The following is a 12,934-nucleotide window of genomic DNA, read 5'->3' as shown; positions in this document are numbered from 1 at the left end:
AGCTGGGCCTCGTTAGCTTGGAGAAGAGGAGGCTGAGGGGTGGCCTTATTCAGGTCAATGGGTAAAAGCTGGAGCAGAGGAAGTTCCATGTGAATGTCAGGAGAAACTCTTTCACTGTGAGGGTGCCAGAGCCCTGGGACAGACTGCCCAGAGAGGTTGTGGAGTCTCCTCCTCTGGAGACATTCACACCCACCTGGATGTGTTCCTGTGTGGTTTAGTCCAGGTGATCCTGCTCTGGCAGGGGGGTTGGACTAGATGATCTTTTGAGGTCCCTTCCAACTCCTAATGTTCTGTGATTCCTTGACCTTGGATCTCCCTGCACATCTCTTGGAACACCTCTGGCCCTTCAGGTTTCATCGGGTTTTGGTGTTTGAACACCTCCTTCCTGGCCTCCCCCCCATTAATTCCCATGAGTGCTGGGACCAGCAGCTCCCAGGAAGCAGGTGCCTCTTTTGTGCCCACTGGAACTGTGGGAAGAGGAATCCCAGCTTTGGTTGGATTGAGGCAGCCATGGGCCTGAGCTGCATCCCCTCCCCAAGGGGAAAGAGTCCCCCTCCCGTCAACGTCTGGGGGTCCTGTCTCATGTGGAGACAAGGAAACGTGATTCTTCTGCCCAGCTCGTGTTTGATGAGGAGAAAGGACTCTGCTGGACAGAAGGATTTCTCCCCAGACTAGAGAGCAGATGGCAGGGAGGACTTCAGTGTCTTTCCAAGTTGGTTCCCTGGAGTTTCAGGAATACCTCAGAGGAGCCGAGGAGTACGTGACACCTTCACCTGCTCCTCTGCTGTAGCTGGGCTGGACTCCTGGGACAGTGGGAGCTGATGAAACATTACAGCAATGATGAGGGGCAGCTCTGCCACAGAGTAGCTCCTCTGCCAAGTGCACAGGGCTGGGGACACTGCCAGTAGGCATCAAGGGGAGACCTGAGAGGTTGAGAGAGCTGACAGATGCTGAGAGGTCACTGGAGGAAAAATATCCTCAGCACTCTACCTGTGAGTATGTCCGTGGTATGTCTGTGGGTGCAGAGCAATGCAGGTTCTGTTCCTGGAGGGATCTCCTAAAGCTGGGACATGGAACAGTGTGTGGGGTCTGTCAGGAGGACAGACCTGAATGTTCTTCCTGGAAAGGATGCCCTTCTGCCCCATCAGAGGGACAGGGCAGGACAGCTGTCTTCTCCTGGGCATGGCTGAGGGATGCCCAGGGCTGTCCTTGTGAGCAGGGTCCTTGTGACCCAGGGTCTGTGTGCTGGGGCAGGGACTGTGCTGCTGCCAGGGTCAGCACTCAGCCTGCCTGCTGGGCTTTCCACAGGGATATAGACAGCACCTCTGGGTTAAAGCAGTGACCCAGGGAAGGGCAACGTAAGGTCCTTCTGCTGTAAGAAAGTGCTGCCTGGGTCAGCTTTGCTCCCAGCCAGAGCTGATCCTTGAGAAATGCCAAAGAGAATATTTCTCCAAAGGCAGAGTCTTTGCTTTGACTTTTCCTCTCCTGTGGGCTGTGCTGAGTGTGGTAGATGAGAACTTATTTCTCCCCTTGAGAACATGCAGTGAAAACTTGATTCTCATGAAGCTGTTGGAGCCTGGGCTGAGCCCTGCACACACAGAGGTTCCCTGGGGCAGTGCCCTGATGCCAGGAGGGGTCTGCAGAGCAGAGCTGAGCACAGGGCAGGTTGGATGAGGTCTGTGAGCACAGAGCAGGAGGTGACATGGGCAAAGAGAAGGATCTGCAGGGACAGCTCCAGGCAGCAGTGACACTGTCAGGGAGGGAGGACCTGCTCCCAGAAATGCCCTGGCAGTGGGGATTTGGGACCTCTCTGACACTTCCCGACACCCACCTCCTGGTTTCTGCCACCCAGCACAGACTCTGCACCCAGAGTTACTGGGTTTCAGGCTGAGTGTTCTCCTTGGCAGCCAAACCAGCAGTGAGGAGAAACCCCTGAGTGCCTGTCTGTCTGTTCCTGACCCTAAAGCTTTTGCTGCAGCATTTCCTGCTGTATCCCCTCCTGTCCTTGCTGCCTTTGTCCCACCATTACCTGGGGCTTTGATCATGTCCATTGGTGGGGCTGGCACTGAGCTGACCCTCACTTCAGGACCCCCATCTTTAGGACTGAGGTTTTCCAGGCAGCTCCTGCTGGGCTGCAGCTGCCCCCCACAATGGCACCGCTCTCCCAGGGACTCTTGTGGCCCAGAGAGGAGCCCCATGCAGGAGACATCTCGGCACAGAGGCCGTGGCAATGCCACTCATCACCTGTGTGTGGGCAGCTGCACTGAGCCCTGTGTGTCCCTGGCTGGGAGCGGGGAGCTGAGATCCTCCTTGGGTAGGATGAGACCGCAGGAGGGCTTTGGAGCTCTGCCCTGTGAGACTGGATTCCTCAGCTCTCAGTCAGGAGAAAATCAAAGCTCCAAAGCTCTGCTCTGCCCTCGGTGAAATTGGAGTGACAGTGCTGAAAAGCTCATTCATATCCACAGGGGATTTAGTCTGAGATCACACCATCCTTCTATTTACTGACTGCTGCCAGGCAGGACTGAGTTCTTGAGAGCCACAGCCAGCCCTCCTCCCAGCAGTGGCACGCTCAAGCCAGCACAAAGCAGACCTCCCAAAAGGGACCTGCAAAAATCTTCCTGAATACAGGGAGTCAATCTGAGAAAAATTCTCTAAGAATTGGAAGTGTTTTTCCTGAAAGGAGAGTTCCCTAAATTCCCGCTGTGCCTTTTCCTCCTTGGACAGGTCCCCCCACCTGAGAGCAGCAGATGTCCAACAGCAGCAGCTCCATCAGCCAGTTCCTCCTCCTGCCCTTTGCAGACACACGGGAGCTGCAGCTCCTGCACTTCTGCCTCTTCCTGGGCATCTACCTGGCTGCTTTTCTTGGAAATGGCCTCATCATCATCACCATAGCCTGTGACCACCACCTCCACACCCCCATGTACTTCTTCCTCCTCAACCTCTCTATTCTTGACTTTAGCTGCATCTCCACCACTGTTCCCAAAGCCATGGCCAATTCCCTGTGGGACACCAGGGCCATTTCCTACACAGGATGTGTGGCTCAACTCTTTTTCCTTTTATTTTTGTTCTCAACAGAGTACTATCTCCTCACTGTCATGGCCTATGACCGCTACGTTGCCATCTGCCACCCCCTGCACTACGGGACCCTCCTGGGCAGCAGAGCTTGTGTCCACATGGCAGCAGCTGCCTGGGCCAGTGGGTTTCTCAGTGCTGTGCTGCACACAGCCAACACATTTTCACTGCCCCTCTGCCATGGCAATGCCCTTGACCAGTTCTTCTGTGAAATCCCCCAGATCCTCAAGCTCTCCTGCTCAGATGCCTACCTCAGGGAAACTGGACTCATTGTGGTCAGTGCCTGTTTAGCTTTTGGGTGTTTTGTGTTCATTGTGGTGTCCTATGTGCAGATCTTCAGGGCTGTGGTGAGGATCCCCTCGCAGCAGGGGCGGCACAAAGCCTTTTCCACCTGCCTCCCTCACCTGGCCGTGGTCTCCCTGTTTATCAGCACTGGTGTGTTTGCCTATGTGAAGCCCCCCTCCATCTCCTCCCTATCTTTGGACCTGGTATTGGCATTTCTTTACTCAGTGTTTCCACCAGCAGTGAACCCCCTCATCTACAGCATGAGGAACCAGGAGCTCAAGGATGCCGTGTGGAAACTGATGACTGGATGTTTCTAAGCAGCAATAAACTGCTCATCTTCTTCTGCATATCGCTGGCCATGTAACTCACATTAGGACCAGTCTGTATTTAGTAGGGACTTCTAGGTGCTGTGGGGCTTTTTCCTTCCATTTTGTCTCTGATACAATAACACCTTCATCCCATTCCTCATGCAGTATCTCTGGTCTTGTTTAACTCAGACATGGCAGCAGAAGAAACACTCCCCTTCCCCTCTGCCTGCATCACCTCCAGTCTGCCTCTTCATCTCTCTGGTCATTCAGGTGTTTCCACCTCTCCTGATGGCACAGCCATGCCTAGGCACATCTTTTCTGGTGACTGGTGGGACGTCTGAACTTCACTTTGCTCACAGATTTCCACCTCCACTTGCTCTTTGGACATTCAGATGCTGCTCAGCTCTCTGATTTCTGCTTTGAATTTCAGTGAGTTGGAAAATGTCCCATCTCTCAGAAGTCCAACGAACTGTTGTGTCAGGCAGTCACTGTGTTGATAAGTGACCTTTCTATGTACCTGATTGAAACTGTTCTGGGAGAGAATCTCCTCTGGAAGCTGACCCCCTACACACGCTGCTTGGCCGTAGCAGGCAGCTGAGGAGAGAGATTTCATGGGTATTAAACTGTGTCATGTGTAACTGCTGTTTGTTGTCAGAGAAATCTGTCTGTGCCTGTGAGCACAGATGATGCCAGGAAAAGTGTTGGGAGTCCCAGGAGGCCAGGGAGGGAACTGCTGGGCTTGGGGAAGAGCAAGGTTCTCCAGACAGGTTTTGATCTGAAGAGACTGCTTTTCCTGCCTGTCCAGATGTCCTCAGGAGACCTCTGGACCAGCCCCCATTGCAGCATGCTGCTGAACTGTCTTCAATGACCTGAGATGTGACAGAAACATTTTTTCCTGTGAAAAAATCCTCCATTGTGAAACTCCTTTGAAATTTTCATCACTCAAATAAAACCTCTCCAATTAGTTATACAAGGTCTATTTTTTTAAAGGAAATGACTTGAAGAGCCATGCTTGTAGGGATTTCTGTGTGATTAATGAGCCCCGTGGTGTGTTTTCTTCTGAGTCCACAGACTTGAGATACCAAGAGGAGAGTGAAGAAACCTCTCCAGTTATCGAAGTCAGGAGTAATGCCCAAAGTACCTTGAAGAATTAACATGCCCTAGTATGAGCCATTACTGACAAAGCCTCCCCATGGGCTCGTTAGAGCAGACAACTGGAGGCCATGAGGACAAACCCAGGCAAAGCACAGGCAGCTCTGATGCTGAGGACACCCTGGCTTGGTCTGATGAAACAGAAATGCCAAGTGCTGATCCCCAGCCCCTGGGCAGGGAGATCCTGGCCCCCACCACCCTCACCTGGTTCTCAGGGCTCTTCCTTGGGATGTGGGATGTGATGCCAAGGGACAGACAGGGGTATGATACATGGTGTACTCCCCTGGGGTGGGTGCAAGGAGGCAATGATACTCCATGGCTGTCAGGACAATGTGTCTCCTCTGAGGCCTCTGTTGCAGGGCTATCAGCACTAGTCAAGGAGTCAAAGGCCTGGCTGCCACCCTTGGCCATCTGCACCACAGCCCATGCCACACTGCCCCACGCCTGTGCTGTTTCCCTGCAGGCTGCAGGCACCCAACACCCTTCCCCACCTTGGTCTCACTCCATGATGTCCCTGCCTGTACTGCTGTCTCTCCCTCCTCACTAGCTGTTCCCACAAACACAAAGCCACCAGCTCGTCCACACTTCCTCTGAGTGACTTTTATCACCACAGCACTGCCCTCAGAGTGGCTTTCCTTTATCCTCACGTCCACTCTGACCTTCAAAGCTGCAGTTTCACCTTGACTTCCTTTCTTACGTTCTTTAATGTAGCACAAAAGGGCTTCCCTCAGCCTCCCCTTCCCCAGGCTAAAGAAGCCCAGGTCTCTCAGTCTCTCCACACAAGACCCCATGCCATATCTAGGCAGGCTTTTATCTGACAACATGACAGTTCCTCCCCTTCCTCCAGACCGGGGAGCCCCACACTGGGACTGACTGCTCCAGACTTGGCCTCACTGGTGCTGAGTCCAGATGGATCAGAACAGCCCTTGTCTGCGTGGCCACACTCCTGACAGTGCAGCCCCGTGTGCTCATGGCCAGATTCCTGTTCAGCACCTCAGACTGCTGTGGCTTCCCCTGGAATGACCAAATTCTTCTCCTTGCAGCCAGTTCTCCACCTGTCATGTCTGAGCTGCCTTGATGTGGGGGTGTTGTGCTGGAACCTTTTCTCATGGTTTCACCTCATGGGGGTGACCACATGGAAATTAATTCCACGCCAGATAATTAAGATCAGAATAAGAAGATCTCTTCTGGATGGGAATCTTCTTGATGTTTTTATTCAAATCTAATCCCAGAGTTTCTCAAGGTTTGTTTGAAGTGACGCTCCACTTTGTTAATGGTTCCTGTGTGCTTGCAGATGGCTGCCCAACTTGTGGTGCCACTAACAAAGGGACAGCAACAGATGTTATAGAAGGTGAGAAATAAGAAACAAAACCAAGAGATCCTTTCTAAATGATGTTGCAGTGGGCCACTGGAAGAATCCTCATGTCCTCACAGTCTGCTCCCCCTCTTCTTGGAACAGAACCACTGTTGTAGCTGTCTGAGGGTCAATATAGGAGGGCTCAACTCATGAGAATGCTTTTGGAGGACAGTGATGATGTTACTAGACTCAGACAATCACAGAGTACCAGGCTGAAAGGGAACTCAGGGACTATTTGGTCCAACCATTTTTGGCAAGGGCTCAGTCTCAAGAAAAGCACCACACAGACCAACTGGCCCCACACCCCATCCCACTGACTCTTACAAATGTCTGGTGTTGGGGAATCCATCACTTCCCACGGAACATTGTGCAAACCCTGGTTCTCAGGGTAAAAGTTTCTTCCTATGTCCTGTGGGAGTCTCTCCAGCAGGAACTTGCACCCATTATTCCTCAGCTATTTCCTGTGACTCATTTGTGGCCCTTCTCTGGACCTTCTCCAGACTGGACAGAACTTCTTTCTTTTTACAGGAGCGACCAAAACTGCACCCAGAATTCCAGGCATGTCCTGACAAGTGCTGAGTAGAGTGGGACAGCGACTTCTTTATGTCTGCTGGTGATCCCCATGCTGAGGCACCTTGGAGTTGTTTGCTGCAGCAGCACTCTGTTTCTTCCTAGTGAGCTGCTTGTTCACAGGAACCCCCAGGTCCCTTTCCAGAGAGCTCTTCTCCAGCCAGGTGGATCCCAGTCAGTGCTGTGCTCCTGGATTATACTTTCCCAGCTCCTAGACCCCACACTTGACCTTGCCCACTCTTCCAGCCTGCCCATATCTTCCTGCCAGATAACAATCCCTTCCCAAGTGTCTACTTTCCCTGATGAGTTTGGTATACCCCACAAACTTCATCAGGGCTAAATTCATTTGGGTCAAACTTGAGGAATCTTGTTCCAGCTCCCCAGTGCACGACAGCAGGGCAGGACTGTGATTGCCCCACGACTCTTTTGTATATTTGGAGTTGTTCTTGGCACTACTACTTGCTGGGAGAAGTTTATGATATTTCACAAGGACAAGTGTAGGGTCTTGCATCAGGGGAAGAAGATCCCCAAGAAGATCCACCAGTATAGGTAGGGGACTAGCCTGTTGGAGAGATCCATAGGTGACAGGGACCTGGGGGTCCTGGTGGACAATGGGATGACCATGAGCCAGCAATGTACCCTCCTGGTTAAGAAGGCCAGTGGCATCCCGGGGTGTATTAGAAGGGGTGTGATTAGTAGGTCAAGAGATGTCCTTCTCTCCCTCTCCTCCACCATGGTGAGACTGCACCTGGAATGTTGGGTCCAGTTATCGGCCCCTCAGTTCAATAAGGACAGAGAACTCCTTGAAAAAGCCCAGCTCAGGGCCTCCAAAAGTAGAAAACCTTCCTTATGAGGAAAGGCTGAGGGAGCTGGGCCTCTTGATCTTGGAGAAGAGGAAACTTAAGGGCTGACCTTATTCAGGTTTATAAATATATAAAGGGTGAGTGTCAGTAGGATGGATCCAGGCTCTTCTCAGTGATGGTCAGCAATAAGACAAAGGACAAGAGGTGCAAGCTGGAACAGAGGAAGTTGCATGTGAATGTAAGGCGAAACTTTCACTGTAATGGTGACAGAGCCCTGGGACAGGCTGCCCAGAGAGGTTGGGGAGTCTCCTCCTCGGGAGACATTCAAACCTGTCTGGATGTGTTCCTTTGTGATTTAGTCTGGGTGATCCTGCTAGCAGGGGGTTGGACTAGACAATCTTTCAAGGTCCCTTCCAAGTCTGGATGTTCTGTGATTCTGTGATTCTGTGACAGTACTTCCTTCATCTGTTGCAAAGTCTCCATTACCTTCAGAAGTGCTATTCCCATTTCCTTGCTTTATTGGGGGGTGGGGCTGGTGTTGGGCTTTTTACACTGCAGGACAAAGGCATTTTCTCCTCATCCCCTTTCCTCTGTGTGTAGCTGCTATTCCAAACACACCTGCTTTATGTCTATCCATGCCAGTCCCTTCCCTGTCTGCAGATAGCCAGGCTCAGGAGCAACAGCTCATTTCCAGGAGCAAAACAAGTCGGTGTAAGAAGGATGAGGCAAAGCAAGGTGGCCAATACGATTCTGAACATGGCTGATCTCAGCCCTGACATAAAAGAGACCCTTCTCTCCCACTCACTTCCATACACCCTCAGCACCATATTACCTCCCTCACTACAGTGGGATTTGGGGCGGGATAATATGGTGTTTAGGGGTATAAAAGATTTTGGGGGGAGTTAAAAAGAGGCTGGGGACAGAGTGGGATCACTTAATTTTTCAGGGGAGGGGCTTGTAGGGGTTATAGGGGTTGTTGTGGGTGGATCTGTTGGGATTTGGGGGTTAAAAGGAGAGGGTTTGGGGGAGTAATATGGGGTATAGATGGTGCTGGGGAGTTAAGGTTTGGTTGAGGGGTCTTAAGTAGTTGTAGGGGAACCCTTTGTTTCTGGGGGGGGGGGGCATGGGGGCATACGGGAATGATAGGGGGAGATATCGAGGTATTTGAGGGTGAAAAGAGTAGGTTGTGGGGTTTATGAGGGTGTTGGGGGGCCACCAAGGAGTGCTGGGGTGCATAAAGGAGGCATGGCACATAGCATTCCAGCATATGTGCTGCAATGGCATGGAGGTGGCGTAGGATGTGCTGGGGGGGGCATGGTGAGATTTGTTAGGGGAAGGGGGGTTTGAAAAGCATACCAGGGAGGTGGGGGGCCACCAAGGGTTCTGGGTGGGGTTAAGGGTAGGCTGAGAGGGGGGTCAAAGCATGGAGGGGTACCCGTGATTGATGAAGGAGGGGGGTGTATGGGAGCACTTGCGTGAGATATGCAGGGATTTGGAAATGAAAAAGGGAGGTTTGGGGGGGGTGGGGGTAATATGGTGCTGGGAGGTATAAAAGATGGGCTAGGTGAGTTAACGTGGGGATGAGGATGGGAGGAACCAGTTGGTGCTGAGATGAAATTTGGGGATTGTAGGGGGGCTCTGGGGTGATTTGGGGACTTTTGGGAGTGAAAAAGGGAGGGCTGGGTGACAATGGCATGCTGGGGGGCCTACCAGGAGTTCTAGGGGGGTGCTGAGGGAGCTGGGGTTGCAGGGGAACTCATGGGTGCTGGGAGTGAGCGTGGGGATGTGTTAGCGAGGTGCTGGGACTGGATATGTGGGCATTTGAGGAGGGAAAGGGGAGGTTTAGGCCAGTAATATGGTGCTGCACTTTCCAGCTATACCAACACCCACCTTTCAACCTGTTAAACATCCAGCAGTATGTCCCAAGCAAAAGGTGTGAGGGACGAAGGATGTTCCTGGCCTGAAGCCTTCCCAGGGAGTGGACAGGAAGCTGCAGATTCTTACAACGGACATGACCCTAATATTCCTTGACATAATTTTCCGTCTCTACCAGGATCCACCTTCCAACTTATAAGACGTATTGTAATAGCTGCTGAAGAAAAGGTGTTCCTGGCATGAAACCTCTGCAGGTAGCACACCAGCAGTCCCATAACCTTAGCTATTGACAGACTGAATTTCTGACATGTCGTGGTTTTGCCCCAGCTGAGAGCCAGGCACCAAGCAGCTGCTTATTCTTTAAGAGGGTGTGGGGAGGGAGGAATTGAGGGAGGGGGAAAGGGAGGGAGAAGGAAAACCAATGAATCCATAACCTCGAGATTGGGAAAAGGACAGTTTACTGGAGCAGCAAAGAGAGAGAAACAACAGTAGGACTTCATAATGAAATATACAAATCTGGTGATACACAGTGTGGTTTCTCACCCAACTGGAAATCTCAGAACATACAGCTCAGAGTCATCCCAAAAATGGACCGTTCCCAAATCCGTGCATCCTGGAGCTGCCTCCTCCTTCCACCACCAATCAAGCCTTTATGCCGAGCATCTAGTAATTGGAATGGAATCCCCTCTTCAGCCAGTTCAGATCACCTTCTCCTTAGCAGGGAAATACAAACAACTGAAAAGTCCTTGATTGCCTGGTAACAACTAGAAACATCCATGTTCTATCAGCACTGTTCTCATCCCTGCTCCCATAGTTTGCATTCCACTGGCAGCTAGAAGGAAAATTAACTCTATCCTGGACATTACAGAGAACTTCATTAGACTTCTGAAAGATGGGATGTTTTCCAACTCTGAAGCACAACGCAGAACCTGGAGAGTTGAGCAGCATCTGAATGACCAAAGAGCGATCAGAGTTGGTAACCTGTGAGGAATTGAAGTTCATACATCCAACCAGTCTGCTGAAAAGCTGTCCTTAGGCACGGCCATATCATCAGGAGAGATGGAAAAAAACGAATGATGAGGGAGATAACAGAGACAGACTTATGGTAATGCAGGTACAGGGGAAGTACATATTTCTTCTGTAATGTCTGGGTTCACCAAGACCTGGACATACTGCAGGAGGAATGGGATGAATGAGAAATATTTAATTACAGCATAGACAAAATTAAAGGAAAAAAGCCAATTAAAAACTACTAAATAAACACTGGTCCTAACATGAGTTAAATGACCAGCGATATGCAGAAGAAAATGAGCAGTTTATTGCTGCTTAGAAACATCCAGTCATCAGTTTCCACACGGCGTCTTTGAGCTCCTGGTTCCTCATGCTGTAGATGAGGGGGTTCACTGCTGGTGGAAAAACCGAGTAAAGAAATGCCAATAAGAGGTCCAGAAATAGGGAGGAGATGGAGGGGGGCTTCAGGTAAGAAAACACACCAGTGCTGACAAAGAGGGAGACCACGGCCAGGTGAGGGAGGCAGGTGGAAAAGGCTTTGTGCCGTCCCTGCTGCGAGGGGATCCTCAGCACGGCCCTGAAGATCTGCACATAGGACACCACAATGAACACAAAACATGCCAAAACTAAACAGGAACTGAGCACAGTGAGTCCAGTTTCCCTGAGGTAGGCATCTGAGCAAGAGAGCTTGAGGATCTGGGGGATTTCACAGAAGAACTGGTCAAGGGCATTGCCATGGCAGAGGGGCAGTGAAAATGTGTTGGCTGTGTGCAGCACAGCATTGAGAAACCCACTGCCCCAGGCAGCTGCTGCCATGTGGACACAAGCTCTGCTGCCCAGGAGGGTCCCGTAGTGCAGGGGGTGGCAGATGGCAACGTAGCGGTCATAGGCCATGACAGTCAGAAGAAAGTACTCTGTGACAATCAAAAATACAAAGAAAAAGAGTTGAGCCACACATCCTGTGTAGGAAATGGCCCTGGTGTCCCACAGGGAATTGGCCATGGATTTGGGAACAGTGGTGGAGATGCAGCCAAGGTCAGTAAAAGAGAGGTTGAGGAGAAAGAAGTACATGGGGGTGTGGAGGTGGTGGTCACAGGCTATGGTGATGATGATGAGGCCATTGCCCAGGAGAGCAGCCAGGCAGATGCCCAGGAAGAGGCAGAAGTGCAGGAGCTGCAGCTCCCGTGTGTCTGCAAAGGGCAGGAGGAGGAACTGGCTGATGGAGCTTCTGTTGGCCATCTGCTGCCATCAAGTGTAGAGACCTGTCCAAGGAGGAAAAGGCAGTGAGAACTTCGTGAATTCTTATATGAGGCCTCTTCCAATTCATAGTGAATGCCCTCAGATTGACTCTATATTCAGGAGGTCCCTTTTTGGGAGGTCTGCTTGGTGCTGGCTGGAGCGTACCACTGCTGGGAGGAGGGTCAGCTGTGGGCTCATGAGAACTCAGTCCTGCCTGGCAGCAGTCAGTAAATAGAAGGATGGTGTGATCTCAGACTAAATCCCCTGTGGATAGGAATGAGCTTTTCAGCACTGTCACTCCAGTTTCACCCTATGGCAGAGCAGAGCTTTGCAGCTTTGGTTTTCTCCTGCCTGTACCTGAGGAGTGTTTGTTCTGTCTGCACTGCCTGACATTGCTGCTGCAGTTTCAGCACTGTCACTCCAGTTTCACCCTATGGCAGAGCAGAGCTTTGCAGCTTTGGTTTTCTCCTGCCTGTACCTGAGGAGTGTTTGTTCTGTCTGCACTGCCTGACATTGCTGCTGCAGTGCCAGTGAAGCCTTCCCCTGAGTGTAGAGTGGGGAGAGCTGCTCTGTCCATCAGCCCTGGTCTCAGCTGCCCTGTGCTGGACACTCTGTGATCACACCCTGCAGTTCCCCGCATAAGAAACTGGACCCCATACAGAGCAGAGGAATCCAGTCTCACAGGGCAGAGCTCCAAAGCCCTCCTGAGGTCTCATCCTACCCAAGGAAGATCTCATCTCCCTTCTCCCAGCCAGGGACACACAGGGCTCATTGCAGTTGGCCAAACACAGGCGATGAGCAGCATTTCCATGCCCTCAGTGCCAAGCATGGGGCTCCTCTCTGAGGCACAAGAGTCTGTAGGAGAGCGGTGCCATTTTGGGAGGCAGCTGCAGCCCAGCAGGAACCCCTGGGTAATGGTGGTACAAAAGCAACAAGGACAGGAGGGGAAACAGCAACAAATGTTCCAGCCAACACTGGAAGGACAAGGACAGACAGACAGGCACTCAGGGGTTTCTGAGGTTTTCAGGGGCTGCCAAGGAGACAACTCAGTCTAAAATCCTGGAACTCCAGGCTCTGATTCTGAGCTGGGTGGCACAAACCAGGGGGTCACTGTGGGAAAGTGTCTGCTCTGAGGGGGATGTTGGGGAGGTACCAAATCCCCACTACCAGGACATTTCTGGGAGCAGCTCCTTCTCAACTCCCTGCCCATGTCTCTCCTGCCTGGAGCTGTCCCTGCAGCTGCTTTTCTTTGCTTATGTCAC

At 51.7% G+C, this 12,934-nt stretch overlaps 2 protein-coding genes across 2 annotated transcripts; one reads left to right on the top strand and one right to left on the bottom strand.

Moving 5' to 3' along the window:
* Nucleotides 1-2,747: 2,747 nt before the first annotated feature.
* On the top strand, nucleotides 2,748-3,674 carry LOC311200813 (olfactory receptor 14A16-like; the record flags this gene model as incomplete). Its single annotated transcript, XM_084275118.1, has 1 exon — nucleotides 2,748-3,674. The coding sequence occupies one exon, from the start codon at nucleotides 2,748-2,750 to the stop codon at nucleotides 3,672-3,674; it is 927 nt and encodes a 308-aa protein (XP_084131244.1).
* A 7,074-nt stretch (nucleotides 3,675-10,748) lies between these two features.
* On the bottom strand, nucleotides 10,749-11,672 carry LOC311200814 (olfactory receptor 14A16-like; the record flags this gene model as incomplete). Its single annotated transcript, XM_084275119.1, has 1 exon — nucleotides 10,749-11,672. The coding sequence occupies one exon, from the start codon at nucleotides 11,670-11,672 to the stop codon at nucleotides 10,749-10,751; it is 924 nt and encodes a 307-aa protein (XP_084131245.1).
* Nucleotides 11,673-12,934: the final 1,262 nt, after the last annotated feature.

This window comes from Gallinula chloropus (assembly GCF_964237585.1).
Source record: "Gallinula chloropus genome assembly, chromosome: 25".
Classification (NCBI taxonomy): Eukaryota; Metazoa; Chordata; class Aves; order Gruiformes; family Rallidae; genus Gallinula; species Gallinula chloropus.
This window is presented reverse-complemented; position numbering and strand designations above follow the sequence as displayed.